Source organism: Heterocephalus glaber, unplaced genomic scaffold (assembly GCF_053883595.1).
Source record: "Heterocephalus glaber isolate CG9 unplaced genomic scaffold, H.glaber_assembly_v1.0 deba00000122, whole genome shotgun sequence".
Lineage (NCBI taxonomy): Eukaryota > Metazoa > Chordata > Mammalia > Rodentia > Bathyergidae > Heterocephalus > Heterocephalus glaber.
In genome coordinates, this window is record NW_028258138.1 from 57,580,103 (window position 1) to 57,603,632 (window position 23,530).

General features: G+C 36.6%; 1 protein-coding gene across 9 annotated transcripts in view; it reads left to right on the top strand.

Annotated features, from left to right (window-relative positions):
• The window catches only part of Hhla2 (HHLA2 member of B7 family), a 186,382-nt gene that overhangs the window by 127,579 nt on the left and 35,273 nt on the right, over positions 1–23,530 (top strand). For 8 of the 9 annotated variants that reach the window (XM_087214877.1, XM_087214872.1, XM_013075481.3 and 5 more), the window contains 2 exons: positions 17,772–17,857; positions 19,620–19,976. In XM_087214877.1, coding sequence (XP_087071003.1) covers positions 17,794–17,857; positions 19,620–19,976 — 421 coding nt within the window. In that variant the 5' untranslated portion in view covers positions 17,772–17,793. Of the gene's footprint in view, positions 1–10,949; positions 11,065–17,771; positions 17,858–19,619; positions 19,977–23,530 lie in introns of those variants that run through there. The other variant, XM_021264113.2, reaches the window with a different exon arrangement.

Below are 23,530 nucleotides of genomic sequence, written 5' to 3' on the forward strand. Positions count from 1 at the left end.
ATCTATCTATTTGTGACAGTGGGGTGTCGAAGTCCCCCACTACAGTTGTATTAGTGTATATATGACTTTTCATGTCTGTTAGTATTTGTTTTATATAGTTGGGCACACTAGTGTTTGGTGCATAGATATTTATGATTGTCATCTCTTCCTCTTGGATTGTTCCCTTTACAAGGATGTAGTGTCCTTCTTCATCTCTCTTAATGAGTGTTGGTTTGAAATCTACTTGATCTACAAAGAGGATAGCTACTCCTGCTTTTTTTCAGGTTCTTGTCTCATGGAGTATTGTTTTCCACCCTTTAACTTTCAGTCTATGAGTTTCCTTTTGAATTAAGTGTGTTTCTTGTATGCAGCATATTGTTGGATTTTGCTTCTTGACCCATTCAGCCAGTCTATTTTGATTGGTGAATTAAGACGATTAACATTGATGGTTATAACTGAAACGTATTGACTTGTCATTGCCATGACTTTTTCTTTTTGTTGGGTTCTCCCCCTTTACATTTAATTTCTTTTCATGCCAGATAGGTTCATTCTCCTGGGCTTCCTGGGGTTGTGATCCTCAATGTCTGTTCCTAGGTTATTGTGTAAAATTCTTTGGAGTGCTAGTTTGGTATTCACGAAGTTCCTAAGGTGCTCTTTGTCATGAAAGTATCTTATTTCTCCATCCATTTTGAAAGATAGTTTTCGCAGGGTACATCAATCTGGGTTGGAGGCTGTTTTCTTTTAGGACTTGGAATATGTAACTCCAAGCTCTTCTTGCCTTGATGGTTTGTGTTGAGAAGTCTGGTGTGATTCTGATGGGCTTTCCTTTGTATGTGATTTGTTTCTTTTCTCTAACTGCTTGTAGAACTTTGTTCTTCTGTTGTGTTTCTGGAATCTTAACAATTATATGCCTATGTGTAGATTTTTTTTTTGATCAAGGCTATTTGGAGTCTTATGTGCCTCACTTTTCTGTATGTCAAGCTCTTTTCCTCTGCTTCGGAAGTTTTCTGCCATTATTTCTGTGAAGAGATTTTTTTATGCCATCTCCACTCTCTCCTGTTTCTTCATTGAGCCCAACCAGTCTTATGTTTTTCTTCTTTGCATCATCCAGCAGCTGCGGGATTGATTTCTCATGTTCCCTTATAATTTTGAAGCAATTTTTCTTTTCCTGGTCACTAATTGCAATCTTATCTTCTGTATCTGAAATTCTGTCCTCACATTGGCTCTTTCTGCTGTGTAGACTTTCAATGGAGTTTTTCATGTCCTGGAAATCTATTTGCATCTGTTTTATGGATTCCATTTGTTTCTTATGTTGGGATTCCATCATGTTCCTCAGCTCCTCTCTAGATTTATTAATCATGTCTTGCACTAGGGGCACAATTTCTCCTGTTATCTGAGAAATTATTTCTGATTTCATTTTTTCCAGATCCTCTTTTGTTGCTAGTTCAGTGCATCCAGGTGGTTGAGTATCAGAGTGTTCCATCTCATTTCCCTTTGGGGTTGCTGTAGGTGATCTGGAAGTCTGGTTTTGAGCCTTATTTACGTGTTTTCTCATTTTGACTGGGGTGGGGTGCTGTTAGCACCTGCACGGATTACCTCCTCTGAGCTGGGAGAGGTGGGACAGGGGCCGGGAGCAGCGGTAGGGATGGTGGCCCGGAAGCCCCTTCCTCTGGACCAGGAGCTGTGGTATGGTGGCTCAGAATCCCCTACCTCTGGGCTGGGAGCAGAGGGAGGGATGGTGACCAGGAAGCCAGAAAGCCACTTCCTCTGGACCAGGAGCAGTGGGACAGTATCTCAGAAACCCCTACCTCTGGCCTGGGATCAGCGGGACTCACTACCATGGTCTGGTGGTCTGGTGTCCTCTGCATCTTTGTAGTGTGAAACCAGGTGGCTGCCTGTCTGCAGTGGGGTGATTCAGCGTCTGAGTTTTACTTTTTTTAATTGTGTCCTTGCTGTTTTTTTTTTTTTTTTTTTTGGTACCAGGGATTGAACTTGGGTCCTTGAGCTTGTGCAGCAGGTGGATTGCTGGTTTTGATATCATGGTAATGCTGTCTTCATTGAATAACTCTGGAAAAATTCCTTTCCCTTTCCGTTTTCTTTTTTTTGAATAGAAAAATTATTATTTGTTTTTCTTTAAAAGTTTAGTAAAATTCAGCAGTGACTTTTTTGGGGGGGAGGATACTTTTCATTACTGATTCAATTACTTGTTGGTTATTGGTCTGCTCAGGGTTTGTATGTCTTCATGGCTCAACTTTGGCTGGTTATGTGTCCAGAACATTATTTACTTTATCTAGGTTTTTTCATTTTCTTGTTGTTTATTTGTTCATAACAGTCTTCAATTATTCTTTGTATTTCTGTGCTATCATTTGTAATGTCTCTTAAATAGGGGGAGAATTCAAAGAATCTAGACAAGCTGAGCCTCCCAAGGTGGGTTACCCTGCTAATTTGCAGGGCCTTGGGGAGCCAAGCTGCTCAAGGAAAGCCACTTTGCTGCCTCTAGTAGCTATGGCTGGGCAGAGTCACTTGGCCATTTTGAGGGGGTATGAGTGGGTAGCTGGGGTCACCCTGCTACTTTGCAGGGCCACAGGCAGGTGGAGTCCCAGGAGGACAGTGTGTAGCAGTAGCTTGGGTTGGAAAAGGCATATGAGCTGGCTATTTCTTTGAGGCAGTGCAATAGTGCAGATTCCCTAGCAGGTCCCTAACCCAGGATCAGGATTTGTGAAGGTTACAGATTTCTTTAGCAGCAGATACTTCAGATGTCTATGGCATTAGTGGGAACTGCTGGGAGTCTCCAACTTACTTTACTATGCTCCATTGTGCAAAGTCTTTCTTATTTGAGGGTTGATGTGGACTGTGGAGATGTGATGGTAGATGTTGTATGCCTCATTCTCTTGTTTATAAGGCCACCCTAGTTCTATTTGTATGTCTGCCACATGCCTTCTGCACTTGAGTGCTCTCTCCACAAAATATTAAATAGTACATAGAGACAAGTGGCAAGAGATATGGACCCAGGTAAGACACAGAAGGTAAAGCTAATTTGTAATTAATATCATCACTAGAAGGAGCAATGGGGTCAAGGAATATTATTCAGTGTGTTTGTAGGCATGAGAAAGAGCCTCTGAGAGTGGATGTTGGAAGAAGGAATAAGGTCTAGGGAAAGATAGGAATAGATAGAACTGAGACAGGGAGGGACTCTCAGAAGATGGGTTTGATAAAAAGATGAGTGAAATCCTGCTTTTAAAAGAAGGTGGTAGCTGATCTTTTGATAGCAATGGAGTAGGGGCTAATGAAAAGAGAAGCAGGATCATCCTGTGGCAGTGAATCATGCTGGGTCTGGACTTCACTGCTTGAATATGTGGAGGCATAGGCAAAACTGCCTCATTTATAAAAAATTCTCTTATCCCATATATTATTCACTGCTGGTTGATTTCCTATTCCTTCCCCTTCCTTCTGCCTATTTGACAGTGCCTTTACTAAACCCAGAAAATTACACAGAATTTTTAACTTTAGAAACAAAACTGAGCAGAGTTTGACCTACCTGGTATATATGAGCAGCTTGATTTATATGAATGGGCCAACATACCCATATGTACAAGTGTGTCAAACTCAAGTTCTCTGCATATGAATATCTATATGCAGACTTGAAGCTTTTACATTGTCCTTGCTATATTTTTAATTTTATAAATTCAAAACATAGTATTTAAGTACAGATAATTATATAATGAGATGTCAAATTTATTCTTTCTACAAATATTCAAGTCTCAACTATATGCTATAAAGTTACTTTACTGCTTTATAGGCTTTTAAATCACCTTAAAAACAGGGATTTATGTGTTTATGTTTTGTTTAGTTTTGGTTTTTTGAAAAAACAAACAAGGGTCCTCGAGAGTCAACTAGCTAGTCAAATGCTCTTATTGTTTTGTAAAAGAAATCCTCTATATTTGCAAAAATGATACTTCACTTTAAAGTCAGTATTTTCATTTTAATGTTGACACTAAAAGAAAACAGGAATTTTAAGGATAATGCAGTTTTATTGTTAGAAACTTCCTATAGAAAACATAAGGCACATTAAATTTAACTACAAAATTCTAATGGCTCATAACTAATGTTTGTAGTAGCTTCAAAATGAAGCCTTTTTGCTACTATTACCAAGCACATGGATGTCTCTCACTTTACTCCCTTAAAAGGTAATGTGACTTTCCAGTATTTTGTTGTGGTAAGAGATAAGATTATTATTTTCAGCGATTTGTTTATGTAGACAAAAAAAGAGCCCAGTTCCAATGTTGGTATCTCATTATCAGCTATTTTTTCCCACCAATTATTTTCATTTTGTTTCACTTTGGGATGTTTGGGAACATATGAAGTCCCCATTCAAAACTGTTTAAATGTAGCACTTTATTGACAGTTTAGGGGGAGGGAATCCAGAACAGGTAGAAAGAAGGGACTCAGCGATATCATTATAAATTCAGATTCTTTCCATATTTCTGCTCCGTTGTTCTTGTCAGGTTGACTTTTGGATCCTCATTGTTTTCTCACATCTATAATGTGGCTGTTGGAGCTCTTGGCATCAAATCATTATTCAGAAAGTAGAGACGGGGGGTTCCCAAATCAAGTGCTGCTCTTGCATCTATTTTATTTATAAGGAAACAAGTTTTCACAGAACCCTCTCAATAGACTTCATTGTATCTAATTATCCAAAACAGTATCCAAATAGTTTTTTTTTCCCAGTTTGATTTCAGTAGTTTATTTTGGAGACAAAGTAGTGCAAGAGGCTGGCCACACTTTCCTCTCTCCCTTGGAGAATGAGAAGTAGGATATATAAACATTGTAATTTGGGTTCAACATTAAGAGTTGTGTAAACATGGTTACTCTGTGTACTTTCAACTTCCAAAAAAGTTGAGATGTTCAAAATGGCTTCTACCTCTGACCTCTCACGCCCAACACAACTGCAACTTCACCATGGTCACTTCTTTAAATTGTCGTGCCCAAATATAGCCAACTCCCCCACTCCAGCCTGAAACCAGTCACGGTCATTTCATTTGCAGTTTCTGAACACTTCTTCAATTCTCCACTTAGTAAAACGTGGTCACATAGTGTACCAGGTTGGGCAGAGAAGCAGTTCTGTCAAAAAGAAAGTAGGAAACTGGTCAGGTGTTTGCCACATTGTTCTTTAAGATTTTACCCATTTCCCATGATTAAGTTTGCTTTTAAATAGTTTCCTGCTACATTCTTAGCTGATCCTAACAAGCTAGCTTCTTGTATTCATCCACTGTAATCTCACAGATCTTTCTAAAACATAATGTTACTTCATCATTAGCTTCTATTTGCTTAGTGTGACTTACAAGAATGATAGTGATCTATTCCTTATATGTCCTTTCAGTATTTTCTCTTCCATGTGACTTTCTTGGTTTAATTATCACATAGTATTTATGCTCTCTTGCTGCTGCATCTTTGTTCTATTTTCTATCTGGAATATTTACCCTCCACCACTTTCCTCTATTTCTCCTTATGGGTCAGTTTGTCCTTGTCCTCCAAAACTGATGCTTTGAGAAGCTTTACTACAGCTTAGCAGGCTTCAATGTTTTTTTTTCCCCTCTGCGCTTCTATAACACTTGGTAGGAACCCTGATTGCTACTTACATGGTAGAATTATAATTTATTTGTTTATATAATCTACCTGTCATTTGGCACTGGGCTGAACTTTTTGGGATTAAAGCCTGTTTGACTCATTTCTGATCCAGTTTATGATCCATAGATGATGTTCAGATTGTATATTTTTAATGGTAGACGAGATTTTAAGCTTGCTGGATGACAGTGTGTTCTTTAACAGGTTTGAGCAGCTAAATGATTCAGCAATGAAGATAAACAGTAAACTTCATAAATATCCCAGTCTTTCTGGTCCACGGCCCACTCATAATGCTGGGGTCTGATCCTCAGCCAAATGACTTAGGATTCTTTCCAATTTTATTCTTCTTAGTCCTTTGTTAGAAAACTGTCTGAAGGACTATGATCTTCTTGAAAAGTCTACTAATTTTGCCTTGCATTCTCTTGACATTTTTTTTTTTGGTACTAGGGATTGAACTCAGGCTCTGTTGGCATGTGAACCAAGTTGCTCCAGCATTGACACAGCAGCCGAGCATTGGCTATTCAGGTTTAATTGCAGTGTTGGCACTTTGTGATAAGTAAATGGGTTTTGGGTTGCAGTTTGGGCACTTGGTATCTAAAAAGTTCACCATCTCACTGGTCTGGGAGTCTGAGGCCAGCTTGTTTAACATAGTAAGACAGTCATCTCAAAAAAAAAAAAAAAAAGTGAACAAAATGGTAAAAAAAAAAAATTTAACTCCTGTAAAAATTGAGTAAATGGAAGGCTGGGGATGTAGGTCAGTGGCGCCATGCCTGCCTGGCAAGTGCAAGGTCCTGACTTTGATCCCTGGTACCTTAAAAAAAAAATGAGTAAATGTTTTTTAAAAAGCTTACTTACAACAATGGATAAATTTCAATATTTATCCAAGGTGGGTCAACATTAACAACAAAATGGAACTACATGAGTTCTAAGATAAGCCTAGATAATGTAAGCTAACAGAATAAGCTATTATGTAACTTCATCAATTAAAGTTCATTAAAAAGAATTACCTATTTATATTCATTAATACAATTTTGGCAGCAAAATCTCTTCTGCTGACCTCCAATCAGGATACTGTTTCCCATATTTTTATCAGGCATGTACTCTCCACACTGTTCACAGCAGTTCATTTTTAGACCATTAGCCAACCTGTACTTATTAAAGCAATGGTTACTGCACAGGTTGTGAGTTACATTATTAACACTGACTTCATGGTGAACCTAAAAGAGAAAACAAAATTTATTAACTAGTATACATGAACCAGATTAGTAAAATAGGCAATGAAAAAATTAGTATCATTCAAAGAAAAAGTCAGTCCTAAGAGGTCAAGATAAATTTGAAGTAGGGCCTCAGATTTAGCTCAGTGGTTCTGCTACCTGCCTCACAAGTGCAAAGACCCAAGTTTGATCCCCAGTATCAAAAAATAAATAAATAAATAAAAATAATAGAGCCAGGGATTTAGCTCAGTGGTGCCACCACCTGCCTTGCAAGCGCAAGGTCCCCAGTTCAATCCTCGGTACAGGAAAAAAAAAAAAAAAAAGATAAATGTGGAGTATTTCATCTTCTGTTGTTTCTCAGAACTTTAATATTTTCTGACTCTAAGTTAAGAATGGTTTGTGAGGAGGACATAGAGCTGGAGCAATGAAACTTTATAAACAAAAGTTATTTGGCAGAATTGACCCTGAGCTATACAGAAACCTCACTGGTACAAAGCAAACGTGATAACCTCTCTACTTTGGAAAGGACTTACTGAGCTGGGCCAGCAATTTTGCTTTTCTTATGTAGCAGGCATTTAGGTTAGCAACAGCTTTAAATTCTAAGGACAGAGAGCCACTACTTCATGTGTACATAGGCACAAGTAGTTTCCAAAAAGTAGCCCATTATAAAGCATTACTTCATAAAAGCTCCAAGTGGAGTATGCAGCTGGAGTTGAACTTTGTAAAGATTTTTTTTGCCTATTCTTCACTTGAAATCCTCAATTCTGGTATTCAGTTATAGGTCACCTTCTCCAAAACCTTGATATGCAGATATAAGGAGTTATTTCTGGATTTGAAAAGATGACACAGAGATTGAATTTAAATGATTAATCTCATCATGGAGAATGAGGGATACTGGATGTATCACTTACCATTCAATAGTCATATTTTAATGTAACAGTCCTAACCAGCATAGGACTGAATTATGATATCGGATTTAGATGATAAACCTAAATCAGCATAGGAAAGAAGCTTTCTATCTCAGGGCATCCCAGACTATTTGACCTTCAGGTATTGCTGATCCTTCTCTGTGTTACAGAAATCTGTCTTATGTTATCCATGTTGAGAGTTTACTGGATTATTTCAAACCTTTCATTGTTTCAGTTGAAATCTTTACATACAACACAATCGGGCAGTTGTTGGTCTAGTTTTTTTTTTTTTTTTTTTTTTGGTACTGGTACCAGGGATCAAACTCAGGACCTGTGCTTGCAAGGCAAGTGCGGTGCCACTGAGCTAAATCCCCAGCCCTTGGTTTGTTTTTTAAAAATTGAAGTATCTAAATTATATTTTGACTTTTATAACCTTAAAACATAAATATCCATTTTGTAAGTTTCTGGGAAGTAAGAAGTCAAGCTCTTATTCTGAGTATGGTCTATTCCTTGTTTTTTCTATTTTATCTTTTGTGTACTAAGTCCATAATGTACTATCCCATATTTCTAGCGTTTATTTTTGAAAGTACCCAGAAAGGTTTGCATTCAAATTTATTACAGAAGAGTCCAACTCCTTCTGGACTTTTATCATTTTTAGTCTTTCACCATTAACTCTCTAATAACAAATCTAATAGCAATTTTTTTCACTTCTTTTCTTGTGGCTTTTATTTAGCCATTCCAAAGCAATGCCTTATTCAACTTGATTGTTGTAGAAACACCAAATTTGCTCTTATCCTCCCATTTAATTAACATACATTTTGCTAAATTATTTAATGATGATACACTGAAATGATGAGAGTAGGAGTTTTTAGAAACAGCACACTGGGTTCCTATAGACATGTGTTGTACCATGGGCATTATTAACATGTTTTATAGAGGGATAGTTGCCTATTTTCTAGAGTAGAAAATGGCCTTATATCTGCACATGCTCAACACTTACTTAATGGAGTCTCGTTCAATTGCTCACTACTTTTATGTGCTTGACAAACGGCCTGTTGTCTGGTTTGCTAGGCCTGTTGTCTGGTTTGCTAACCCTGGAAATTTCTTTTTTCTGGTGATTTTGTCTTTTTTCTTCCTTTGGTTGTCCAACATTCTTGCTAAAAACAAAAAACAAAACTAAACCCATTCTGTCTGGATATATTCCTTTTTATAGAGCGCATTACTAAGAAGAAGAGTTATATAATCTACTTTTTTTGCAAAAAGCAGCATTTAATAATTGGAATCTGAACTGGAAAATGGTCATTGGATTCCTAAGTAGTGCCCTAGACTTTCCTGTACAATGTGGTTTCCTGTACAAGAGCTTTGTCTTGGTTCTACTTCTCGGGGCCTGGCCCTATAATGTAGGCAATCTGCCCAATCTGTGGGCAAGTGAGGAAAGTGATCTCATTAACGGTAAAATACCTGTAAGGAAGTGTAAGCAGCAGGATAAGGCAGATAAAGAATCTAAACAAGGATGTGGCTTGAATTCAGCAGGGGTGTGGACCACAGACAAGTTCTTGCCTTGAAGCCACCGCTATAGCAGGCAGTAGTGAAGGAGTGTAACTCCTAGAACTTCCATCATTTAAGCACATTTCTCTGAGGGAGGCTGTAGATATGTGAGCAGGTAGCCATAGCTTAGCAGTGAGTGTATGAAGACTGAAATGACTGAAGTAATCACAGGACACCCAGGCAGGTGATTAAGTCTGCTACTTATCAAAATATCAAAAATTAAATGAATGGTCCCAGTTTAGGAACCACCCTAGATTTTGTAGGCCCTTAGTTGTTTCCTCAGTCCTTAACTAGAAAGAGAGAGAGAGCGATGGGGGGGATGGGAGGAGGAGAGAGAGAGAGAGAGAGAGAGAGAGAGAGAGAGAGACACCCCCAGTGTCCTTGCCAGTTCTGAATGTCATCAGTGACGCTGGATCCCTGGGGAAGCAAGTTTTAACATGTCCTCTATAGTAACTTTGAAAGGAAACTCACCAAGAGACTGTGGTTCCCCTGCTCTTTATTTACAGATTCAAAATAAAAGTGCCATACAGTTAAAATACCATACAGCGGAGTACGGCATCTGGCTTCACTAATGGCCGTCCCACCGGGTCAGATGTACAGCAAGGAAGAAAGTCGGAGTTACTTTGACCATGGGAAAACTGACCCATGGAGAAAGCTACACGTACATTCCTTTTGGTCTCTGATGGATTGTTTTGAGGTGCTATGGTTCTCAGAGCTTGTGACTGAGCAAGTGGCTGTTTTATGTTCTGTGTTTGTGGCCAGCAAAGCAGCCACAGTCTTGTATCTTCTTTCCATTTTTTCCTTGTTTAGCTCCTCCATTTTTTTTTCACTATTATTGACCTGCAATTGTATCTCTGGACCTCCTCAAAAATCCATCCGCACATACTCTTAGCCTGGTTTCCAAAAGAAAGACAAAACACTAAATCAAACAGAGCCTAAGATAATGGTAGTACCCCCTAGAATTAAATGTTTCTATCCAATATCTGAATCCCTCAGTGGTAGAATTTCACTGTAAAACATCAAAGAGGTATTTTGAGTAGAGAGGAGAAAGTGATCCTAATATTGTTGTGTTGTTCTTTTGCTGTCTAAACAAAGTCAATCCTATTAAAAATCTAAGTGGATTATAAGGAGAAATCAGGATGCTACAGAGTCTTCCTTCTGTTCCTATTTCTTTCACAAACTGGCTCAGTGCCATGAACACTGTGGAGAGGCAATGAATTTAAAAACAATGCAAAGAAGAATGCAGCACCGTGGGATCTGCTTTTCCTCAAAGGAATTCAGAATGTTCATGACGATGGATGAGAGCATTGTGAAACATTCTTTTCAAAAAAGAGCACTGACTTATTCTGTGGCTTGGCCAGATTGAGACCAGAAGTTACGAGGCCAGAACTAGCCTTGAGTGTTTCTAACGTGTGCACTTGAAAATCTGACTCAACTACAAGTGATGTATGTCTTCATTCTCACAATTGGTACTGACAGGCCCTGTCAGTTTGGTCTGTAGCTATTAAGCTGGGTGTAGGGATAAGTGTTTGGTTCTTCTTATTTTATGCTTGTAGAAATGGCCTCAATTTTCTTTTCTTTCAGATTGGTTTTAGCATCTGGTTTTCTTCTTCTGCTCATTACAGAGGCTGGCTGTCTTTGCCTTTCTCCCTCACATCTGGAATCTAGCCAAAATGCACCAGAACAAGATGCTTCTAACATTTGAACCCTTTTGTAAGCATGCTGATTGCAACTTGGATAACTTCAGTTTAATCCAAGGTGGAAGCTTTCTGCTGCTTCAGAGAAAAAATGTAAATGTCCAAAAATAAAACTGAGGCATAAAAATAGGGCCAAATACTCATTAACTGCCTCACTTAGCTGAATGCTGAAATTATTTCAACACTGCTAAATCAAGCCTTTGTGTAGAAGAGGTTGAGTATATATTTTTTATTCATAGTGCATTATCTTGGATGATAACTGGGTTACTGTAATTTGTCATTTTATTCCGAAGTCATGAATTAAATAGTTTCAAGGACTCAATTTTCAGCTCACACTGACCCTTGAATTGGGGTACATGTAACCATGAATCTTTGGGAATGTATGTTGCAGGTTACTGTGAGAAAAGTTGAAGAAGCAGGCAGGATCAGGAACCAGAGTATGTAAAACTTGGTAGGCTAGGGCTAAAAATTTATGTGGTAGGAAGCCACTGCAGGGATTTAATTAGAATAATAGAATGATTTATATTATTTAAAACTATAGTGGTTCACAGTAGTGTTGACAGTGGGTTACAAAGAGGCAAGAGTAGAAAACTGTTACCAGCTAGATGTCTATTTTTAGATACCCATGTAAGAAATGACAGTGGCCTTGGAGCAGCATGGTAACAGTTGGAAAGAAGTGGATAAAAAATGAGTTAAAAAATGAGATATGGAGCATACGGGAATGGAAGAATCAATATTAATTTTCTACCTGAACAGGGAAAATTTGCTCTGAGTTGTAACGAAGACTGCAAGATGAACATGGAATTTTCTGTTCTCTTGCTTTGTTTCGGGTGGGGCATAGAACAATAGAAAAGAGAACGAAGCAGAAATTAGGGTTCTTGTTAATTTCATGATGTATGTAGGGCAATACAAGCCAAATGAGCATCAGAACAAGGATTTTGAGAATCCTTGGCTTATTGATGGCATGTAGAGGAACTCATTGAGGGAAAAAGTAAAAAGAAAGTAGCAGGCCTGGGAACATCCCATATTCCTATATAGGGCAAACAGAAGAGAACCAGTACAGGAATAAGGAAGAACACAGTGAAAACAGAAAACTTGAGGAATGTGGTGTTCTAAAAACAAAGAGCAGAATTTTACAAGAGGAAGTTAGCAGCCAAGTGTGTTGAGCACCACTGTGAGGTTGAGATGACAAATGATATCAGTGTTTTTGGCAATATGGAGATTTCTTGGTGACAATGACAAGGGCAGATTTTGATATGTTGTGCAAATAACAGCCTTAAATGGATTGAGGGAAGATTGTAAAGACCAAAATGGGGACAGTTATTTTTAGAATAATGGAGCTTAGAAATAGGTAGATAGAAAATCAAGAATCAAAGGGGAATTTGAGGTTTTTCCTCCCTTATTTTCTTAAGACGTTCAATATTGGAACATTTGTAGTTATAGAATTGATCTAGTAGAGAATCAGATGATTAAAGTGAGAGGATATAATTGCAGAGAAATATTTCTTGAGTTCAAAAATTTATGGGATGCAGATCTCAGTGAAGGGTTTGGCCTTGGGTAAGAGCAAGACAGGAAACATACAGACTAGATACCACTGTTATTAGGCTGGTTGAACTGTGTTAGGAAAATGAAACAGCATTCATAACTAATCAAAATTAATGAAGCAAGACTACCAGTGAAAAGGAAAATTGGAGAAGAGGATGCTGGAAGTTTCAAGAGAAGGTAGCAAATGTTAGAGTCTTTATGAGGAGGGGCAATTAAGCAGACAGTAGACAAGGAATGTCCCAAAGTTACATTAAACAAGGTGGGTTTCAGGTAAGTTTTGCTTGGAGAGAGGCTGAGATTAAATTTGTTTTTTATATGGCCCATACAAATCAAAAGTATTGTTAAATATTTACATATTTTCATAGTAGAAAAATGAGTTTACCAATTACTTGTAATCTTCTCATTTAGAAATAATCATTGTGACACATATTCTGTCATCCATTATAGATGAAAGTACATTTATAAGAAGAGATGTAAAATACTATTATCAAAATAATTTTTGTAACAATTTTCACTTTATCAAATATTTTAGCTATTGTTCTGAAATGGATGGAAGTAGTGGTAACTTTTCCCTACTTATATTTAATTTGTTTTGATGATTTCCAACATTTATATAGGTATAAGTAAGAGAAAATGTATAGTCTTGTTAAAAAGATCTTTTTAAGGTTGTACATTCACTTATTTTCTTCTGGTATTGAAAACATAAAAATAAAACTATATTAATCTACCAGGTTTTATTTTGATGGTGTCTAATCTTTTAGGATATTTTAAACGCTCTACAATTTCACATCTCACATTGAATTTAGAATATATTTTTTCAGTGCTAGAACTGCCAAGTGATTTCTTTAAAATCTTCTTTCAGGGATTTTTCAAACAAATTATATGGTATTCTTTTAAAAAGCTATTTCTTGAAGAGGAAAAATTAACTGTAATCCCATCATCCAAGAGAAACAGTTATATTTTACTTGAAACTACATTGTATTTTTTTCTGTTTTGCAAAATTCATTCTCTTTCTCCCCCCTGTCATCTCACTCTCTCATTTTTGAAAAGTTTTTGTAAACCATGACCTTAGGGTTTGCACCAGTACCGTATATGTATAAATATGTTTCAAGATTTTGGTGGTTTTTTATAATTAAGTTCATTGGTACATTTTAGGTATACAATTCAGTTACATTCATCATTTGGATCTTGTACCATTACATGAGTATCTTGGTTCTTAGTTTTTCCCCATTCCCCTGCCCTCCCTTCACCCACTTCACCCCTCCCTAATTACAAAGACTTTGTTTCCACTTTTTCCTTTTCTCATATTTTTTCCTTGCCCTCCCCTTCCCCTTTAGACCTTTTCTTCCTGTTTCACATTATCAATTATACATTTTGATCCTTATTTACACTTTTAGTTTTTCACACCAGAGAAACTATTCAGTATTTACACATGTGTGTCCTATTTATTTCACTTGATTATAAGCTCAATGTACATCCATTTAGCTACAAATGTCTCTAGTTTCTTGTTCTTTATAGCTGAGTAGTAATCCATTTCATTAAAAAGACCACATCTTTATCCAGTCTCCAGTTGATGTGCAATTGGGCTTTTTCCAAGTTTTAGCTACTACAAATTGTGCTGCTGTAAACACAGGTGCACATATATTACTGTGGTATGATTCTTTTAGTTTAGGGAAGATGGGACCTCTAAAAAAAAATGGGACCTCTAATCCTACTTTTTTGAGGTATCTCCATATTGATTTCCACAGTGGCTGCACCATTCTGTACTCCCACCAACAATGGAGAAGAGTTCCTTTCCCCCCACACCCCCACCAGCGTTTGTTATTGGTTGATTTCTTGATAGCAGCCATTCTTTCTGGGGTGGGGCGGAATCTCAGTGTTGTTTTCATCTGCATCTCTTGAATGACCAGAGATATTGAACATTTTTTCATATATTTATTTGCTGCTTTTCTTTGAGAAATGTCTGTTCATTTCAGATGTCCATTTTTGAATTGGGTTTTTGAATTTGGGGGGGGTCTTTTTTTTTTTTTAGTTCTTTATATATTCTAGATAGTAGACCTTTGTCTGAGGAACAGCAGGTGAAAATTTTTTCCCACATTGTGGGCTGTCTCTTAGTTCTGTTGGTGGTTTCTCTTGCAGGGCAGAAGTTTTTAATAGGATGATCCCCATGGTTGATTCTTTGTGATAGTTCCTGTGCTACTGAGGATTTGTTCATAAAGTCTTTTCCTATGCCAAAGTCTTTGAGAGTTCTACATAACTTATCTTACAGCAAGTTGAATATTTAGATCTTTAATCCACTTTGATTTTAGTTTAGTGAGTGATGAGAGATAGGGGTCTAGTTTTATTCTTTGGCAAGTTGAAATCCAGTTTTTCCAACACCATTTGTTAAAGAGGTTATCTTTCCTCCAGTGAGGATGGTTGGCTCCTTTGTCAAAGATGAGGCAGCTGAGTATGTCTGGAGTTATTTCTGCATCTTCTAATATATTCCACTGATCCTGAGGTCTGTTTTTTTTTTTGTCAGTACCATGCTGTTTTCATCACAGTGGCTTTGTAGTATAGTTTCAAATTGGGGATTGTGATACCCCCTGGCCATGTCTGTGTTGCCTAGAATTGCTTTTGCTATTCTAGGTCTCTTCTGGTTCCAAATGAATTTTTGGATTGTTTTCTGTAGTTTTGTGAAATATACAGTTGGGATTTCAATTGGGGTTGTGTTGAAACTGTATAGCAGTTTTGGAAGTATGGCCTTTTTCACTATATTGGTTCTTCCTACCCAGAACAGAAGATGTCTTTCCATTTTCTTACAACCTCTTCAATCTCTTTTTTCAGTGTTGTAGTTCTCAATGTAGAGGTCTTTTGCTTCCTTTGCTAGATTAATTCTTTTGGATGGTATTTTGAAAGGGATTGTTTGCCTAATTTCTCTTTCCGTGACTCTGTTATTTGTGTATGAGGCTACTGATTTTTGAGTGTTGACCTTGTATCCAGTTACTCTACTAAACCTGTCAATTAAGTCTAGAAGTCTTTTGGGTCTTTGATGGTAGAGTATTATATCATCAGCAAATAGTGACAATTTAACTTCTTCCTTTCCTATCTTTAGTCCTTTTATTTCTTTTTTTCTAATTGCTGTGGGTAATGTTTCCAGAACTATATTGAACAGGAGTGGCAATAGTGGACATCCTTGCCTTGTTCCTGATTTTAGCATGAAGGTTTTCAGTTTTTGACCATTTAGTATGATGTTGGCTATTGGTTTTTCATAGATAGCCTTTATCAGGTTGACATAAAGACCATCTATTCCAATTTTTTTCAGGGTTTTCATCAGGAATGGGTGTTGAATTTTGTTGAATGCTTTTTCTGCATCCATTGAGATGATCGTATGGATTTTGTTCTTGGCTCTGTTAATATAGTGTATTACATTTATTGATTTACCTATGTTGAACCATCCTTTCATCCCTGGGATAAATCTGACTTAGTCAGGGTTTATGATCTTCTTGATGACCCTCTGTATTCTGTTTGCCAGTATCTTATTGAGGATTTTTGCATCTATGTTTATTAGGGAGATTGGCCTGTGGTTCTCTTTTTTGGTTGAGTCTTTCCCTGGTTTTAGAATCAAAGTAACACATGCTTCCAGGAATGAATTTGGAAGTATTGACTCCTTTTCAATTTAATTTAAGAATTTAAAAAATAGTGGCAATAGTTCTACTCTAAATGTCTTGTAGAATTCAGCAGTGAAGCCCTCAGGACCTGGGGTTTTCTTTGTTGGTAAATTTTTAATTATGTTTTCAATTTCACTGAACATAATTGGGGTATTTAGAATTTCTATATCTTCATTTCACTTTGGTAATTTATATGTATCTGTCCATTTCTGTGTTTTCCATTTTATTAGAATACAGGTTCTCAAAGTAGGTATTGATGATCCTCTGGATTTCTGCTGGATCTGTTGTGACTTCACTTTTTTTTTTTCCTAATTGCATGGATTTGAGCCTTTTCTTTCCTTTTTTGATAAAATTGGCTTAAGGTTTATCGATTTTATTCTTTTGAAAAACCAACTCTTTAATTCGTTGATTTTTTGGTATCATTGTCTTAGTCACCATTGCATTGATTTCTGCTCTGATCTTTATAATTTTCTCCCTTGTATGAGCTTTGGGTCTGTCTTGCTCTTCTTTTTCTAGGAGCTTAAGGTTCAGCATTAGGTTATTTGAGCTCACTCTCTTTTCCTAGCATAGGCATTCACTACTATGAATTTCCCTCATAAGACTGGTTTCATTGTGTACCATAGATTCCTGTATGTTGTATTGGCATTATCATTTAATTACAGAAACTTCCTAATTTCTTCTTTAATTTCCTTTGTGACCCATTGGTTGTTCAGGAGAGTGTTATTCAATTTCCAAGTGTTTGTGGAGTTCTTGTGGTTTCTTACACTATTGATCTGCAGTTTAATTGCACTATGGCCTGTAATATACAGGGGATAACTTCAGTTCCTTTGCATTTACTTAAACATGTTCTATAAGCTAGCATGTGGTCTATTTTGGAGAATGACCTGTGTGCAGCTGAAAAGAATGTATATTCTGATTTTATGGGTTAGAACACTCTGAAGATGTCTATTAAGTCCATTTGTTCAAAAGCTTGGTTCAGTTCTAGTATTCCATTGTTGATTTTTTTGTCTAGATGATCTATTTGTGACAGTGGGGTATTGAGGTCCCCCACTACAATTGTATTAGTGCTTATTTGGTTTTTCATGTCCATTAATATTTGTTTTGTATAGTTGGCATTCGTATTTGGTACATATATATTTATGATTGTTATCTCTTCCTCTTGGATTGTTCCATTTACAAGGATGTGTAGTGCCTTCTTTGTCTATCTTAGTTTTTGTTCAAAATTTACTTTGTCTGCAAATCCATTCATTCAGCAGCTATTTTTCTGCACCTATCACGTGGCAGGAACTGCTCCAGATGTAAAACATACTCTTGGAGTTAACACCCTAGTACATATTTAGTGATAGATCCTGTTCATGTCCTACATGAAAAAATGTGTGTTCCTTTGCAAAATGGACTGTGCTATTTAAAATTGTATTGTAATCTGACTTCTCTCCTATAAGAACTTCCATACCATTGAACTTTTACAATATCATGTTGAATGGCTATATGATAATTGTGTGAATGTACAATAGTTTAATCTCCTGGACTCAGACAGTATAATTCTTTTTCAGCTTCTTTTGCATTTCAAATCTGTAACATGCATTCTTTTCTTCGCTTTGACAGTATACTATGACCTCCATAAGACATGAAGGAACAAGCAGTGCTGTCTTTCCTCCTCATTTTCATACAGTCTCTTTGTGGATTTCAAGGTAATTTCTTTTATAATGAAAGAGTTAGTTATTTTTATCATTAGATAAGAACAAGAGCATAAAATACAAAGTGGCTACAGATAGCACATCCACAATTCAAAATGCTCCAAAATCCAGACATTTTTGAGTGCTACCATGGTGACCCCAGTGGAAAACCCCACACTTGACCTCAAGTGACAGATCAGTCAAAATGCAAGTGAATTAAAAATATTGCATAAAGTTACTTTCAGACTATGTATATAAGGTGTATATGAAACATAAATGATTTCATGCTTGGACTAGACTTGGGTCACATCTCTGAGTAGATGTAAAATATAAAACACTTCCAGTCCCAAGCACTTCAGATAAGGAATACCCAGCTGTATTTCTCTGTAGCAGTAGCATTGTGAACTTTCCTAAATGATCAGTTCATGAGAAATAGGGAACAGGCTGGAAGTCTGCATAAAGATTAGAAATTATATTTTCTTCTGTTCATTCTGATTAAAGGTCTTTCTATTCTATGCTATATGAAATAAAATCACAAGAAAGGTAAATTTGATTTTTCAAGTGGAAACTTGGTACCTAGCACCTAATAGAAGATATTATCAGCTTTGTTAAGTCCTGTGATAGTCATTTTTAATTATCCAAAGAAATATTACAGGGGTATGGTAGACAATTAGGGAGGTTGATAATCACTGCTTTCTTTCTCATCTTTCCATGTATTCCTTTCATTAAAATACACATCCTTTTAGATCTCTGCAGAGAAATTAAATATCTCTGAGGGAGAGGGGAGGGACATGGCAGGGTTGAAAGAGCCCCAGAAGGGCAGGCAGAGGTAAAAGACTGGCAGAGCCACATGAGTATGCTATTCTTCCATCCTGGGTGGCCTTGGCCAAGGTCTGAAGGAGTTTACTCACTTTTCTATAAAACAAGGACCTTTCCCATCTTAATTTCTTTAAGTCTAAGAGAAACAAAATATCTACTTAATGTATTTTCTGAATTGGTCAAAGAAGCTAGTTGTTTTCACTGATATGAAGTGACCAGGTATGTTTTCTTTGCAAAAATCCTAATCACGTTGAATTCATTTGGTTTTTGAAATTAACTTCTAAAATTGACAGTAAAACAACAACAAAAGCATTTATAACAAAACAAAAGCAATTTACAACAAAAGCAATTTCCACATTTCTATCCAGAATATTTTTTAACTCTTGCTTTGAGTGACTTATAGGCTATCTAGTGAGTGATCCTAAATTCATTTCTTTCTTTCCTGCCATATACTCCCCTGCTTGAGACTAGCATCTAGATATTTCTAACAGATTATTGAACTAGCATTTTTTCCCACATATATTTCATAGCCAAATATTTTCTGATCCAATTAAGCTAAGTTTGTCATTCTTTTGGGGCCTTCTGGCTATAACTTACCCCATAAACTAGTTGTTACAATAGTTGTAAAATGAATGTCTCTGACTGAAAACCAACAGGAGTCTTTTATATACATATTGTCTAGTACTGCAGCATGGGAGGAGAGAAATTATTGTTCAAGTTGTAGCAAGCTAGCGTATCTGTTTTGGACCTTTGCCAATTCTGACAGTTACATTGAATCCAAAAGATATTCAATTACAATGGAAGAAACTCAAACACAGAGCTTTATGTCTTATTTCTAATGATTAGAAATCCAGATCTGTTAATGATCAGACTGCTTATCTAAGAATTTAGGTAATTGTGATATAATGTTCAATAGGTACCCATCACTAATTCATAACATCTCTGCTCTTGATTTTAGATACATTTTTTTCAGTTTTATTCAATCATATTAGTAGTATGAATGATCAAATTGTCATTGGAAGATGTAATGAAGATATAATTCTCCCTTGCTCATTTGACAATGAGCCTGATGTTGTAATTCACTGGAAGAATCAAGATAACTACAATGTTCACAGTTACTACAAAGGAAGTGACCATTTGGAAAAACAAGATCCCAAATTTGCAAACAGGACATCTCTCTTCCATAGCAAGATTCAAAATGGGAATGCCTCTCTGTATTTTAGAAGATTAAGTCTTCTGGATGAAGGAATTTATGTCTGCTATGTGGGAACAGCAATTAGACAGATCACAAGGAAAGTGGTGCTAAAAATTGGAGGTGAGTGTGCATGTAAGATTTCATGACAATGTTTGATGTTATTCTGAAAGAAGTCAGTGCCTACAAATCTGCCTCATTGTTTTTTAACACACAGTGTCACATAGCATGACTATAATAAATATATTCTTAACCCCTTGATTGTTACTCATGCATTTCCAGTATTTTTCATTACAAAACAATATTGTGATGAACATCTTCATAGTTATATTTACTACTAGGAAATTATATGAAGTAAAATTGCCAGAAGTAGGATTATATGTTAACACCACCAGCATAAGAATATCCATTTTCCTTTTAGTTAAATCAGCACTGAATGTTATTGATCTTAAAAATTTCTGCCAATATAATGACTAAAAATACTGAATTTTTAAATTGCTTCTTTCTGTAATAAAAATGAAGTTACTATTTAATTATGTACTTTCTTCATCTCTGTAGTTACTCTATATAACTATACTTATGCTATATAGTTAATATATTAACTACTGCCAAATTTTATGGTAACATTGAATTAAACAGCCATTCAATTAAATTGAAAAAAGTAGTTAAAACAGAGCTTCGTGGTTTATTTCTGATATTCAAAATACCAAATTCTTAATGATGTAGTCCACTAATGAACAGGCTACTGATCACAAATGCAGTATATTATAGGCATAGAACAAGATATTGTGCTTTATTTTGTAGTATTTTGCAGATATGCATTTTATAAATTGAAGGCAACCTTTTATAAATTTGTGGCAACCTTGTGTTGAAGTCTATAGCCATGAGTTTTCAAAGTGCTCACTTCACATCTCTGTGGCATTTGGTAATTTTCACAATATTTCAGAGATTTTCATTATTATATCTGTTGTGGTGGTCTGTTATCAGTGATTTTTGAAGTTTGTAGTTGTTTTGAGGTGTTACAAAGCCTGTCCATGTAAGATAGCAAAATTATTCAGTAAATGTGTATTCTGATTGTTCCACCCACTGATTGGTCCCCTGTCTCTCTCTCCTCCTTAGACCTCCCTGTTCCTTTAGACACATGATCTTAAAATTATGCCAACTGATAGCCCTGCAATGACCTACAAGTGTCCTAGTGAAAGGAAGAGTGGAATGGCTCCCGGAAGTCTTTAGCTACAAACAGTGAGGACAACATGTTAGGAGCTAGATCTTTTTGCCAAACAGCCAAGCTGTGAATACAAACAAAAAATTATCAAGGGAAATTAAAAGTGCTTTTGCAGTGAGCACATGGATGATAAGAAAGCAAAACTGCCTTAATGTTGATATGGCAAAAGTTTTAGTGGTCTAGATAGAAGCTTAAACCAGCTACAACATTCTCTTAAGTCACAGAAAATCTGGAGCAAGGCCTAACTCACTTCAGTTTTATGAAGGCTGAGAGATATAGAAGCTACATGAGAAGATTTTGAAGATAGCACAGATTATTCATGAGGTTTAGGGAAGAATCTGTCTTTGTAACATAAAAGTGCAAAGGGAAGCAGTAAGTGTGAGTGTAGACGCTACAACAGGTTATCTAGGCGATCTAGCTAAAATAAATATGAAAGAGGCTACACTTAATACATTTTCAATATAAGTGAAACAGCCTTCTATTGGAAAATGGCATATAAGACTTTCATAGCTAGGGAGGAGAAGTCAATGCCTGGCTTCAAAGCCTCAAAGGACAGACTGATTCTCTTGTTAGGTACTAATGTAGCTGAGCATTTGAAGTTGAAGCCAATGCCCACATATTGTTCCAAAAATTCTAGGACTCTTAAGATTTATACTAAATCTAGACTTCCTGTACTCTATAAATGGAATAACCAAACTGGAATTACAGTATATGTCTTTATATGGTATACTGAATATTTAAAGCCCACTATTGAGTAATATTGCTCAGAGGGGAAAAAAAGATTCCTCTCAAAACATTACTGTTCATCAACAATGTACCTAGTCACCAAAGATCTCTGAGGGAGCTTTCCAGTGAGATTATAGTTGTTTGTATGCCTGCTAACACAACAGCCATTTGGAAGACCATGAATCAAGAAGTAATTTCAACTTTCAAGTCTTATTATTGAAGAGATTTATTTTATAAGGTTATAGCTGCCATAGATGGTAATTCCTCTAATGGATTTGGGAAAAATAAATGTAAAACTTCTGTAAAGAAGTCTCCATTCTAGATGCCATTAAGAACATTTATGGCCAGGTAGGGTGGAAGAGTGCCTTTAGTACCAGGTACTTGTGAGGCTGAGGCAGGGAAATGATAAGCCTGAGGCTAGCCTGGGCAACTGAACACAATTCTGTCTCAAAGCTCAGTGTGGGGCCTTGGGTTCAGTCCCCAGTACTGCTGAGAGGAGCCCCAAATATCAATATTAATAGGCATTTGGAAGAAGTTAGTTCTAACCCTTATGGATGACTTTGAGGGATCAAGACTTCAGTGGAAGAAGTAACTGCAGATTGGCAGAAATAGCAAGGGAACCAGAAGTAGAAGTGGAACCTGAAGATGTGACTGACTTGATGGATATCATAATAAAACTTTAATAAATGAGTTGCTTCTCATTTATGAGAAAGGAAAGTGGGGTTTTTTTTTGTATTAAATTCTTTTATTGGTACGTTGTACGTATACAACACAATTACATTTCTCATTGGGAATTGTACCTTTATATAACGCATCTTGGTTCTTATTTTTTCCCCATTCCTAGCCCTCCCTTCACACCCTCCACCCTTCCCTATTTACAAAGACTTTATTTCCATTTTTTCCATTTCTCAACATTTTTTCCTTTCCCTTCTTTCCTTTCCCCTTTGCCTCCCACTACCCCTACCCCTTTGGACCTTTTCTTCCTATTTTACATTATCGATTATTCATTCTAATCATTGGTACATTTTAGGTATACAATATAATGACATTCATCATTGGAAATTTGCACCTTTACATAGTCTCTCTTGGTTCTTGTTTTTCACCTTGGCCCAGCCCTGCCTTCAACCCCTCCTGCCCTCCCTATTTACAAAGATTTTGTTCCTATTTTTCCATTTTCTCATATTAATCCCATTCCCTTCTATCCTTTCCCCTAGCCCTCCCACTTCCTTCCCCTTTGCCCCTTTGCTTCCTATTTCACATGACCTATTATACATTTAGTCCTTATTTACACTTTCAGTTTCTCATACCAGAGAAACTATTCGGTATTTACACGTGTGTCCTATTTATTTCACTTAAGAGTATTGCCTCAATGTGCATCCACTTAGCTATAAATGTCTCTAATTTCTCATTTTTTATGGCTGAGTAGTACTCCATTTTATAAAAAAAACACATTTTCTTTATCCAGTCTCCAGTTGATGGGCATTTGGGCTGTTTCCAAGTTTTAGCTATTACAAACTGTGCTGCTATGAACATGGGTACACATATATCACTGTGGTATGATTCTTTTAATTCTTTGGGGAAGATCCCCAGCAGTGGAATAACAGGGTCAAATGGGATTTCCAGTCCTAGTTCTTTGAGGTATCTCCATACTGATTTCCACAGTGCTTGCACCAGTCTACACCCCCACCAGCAGTGGAGCAGGGTTCCTCTTTCCCCACAGCCCCGC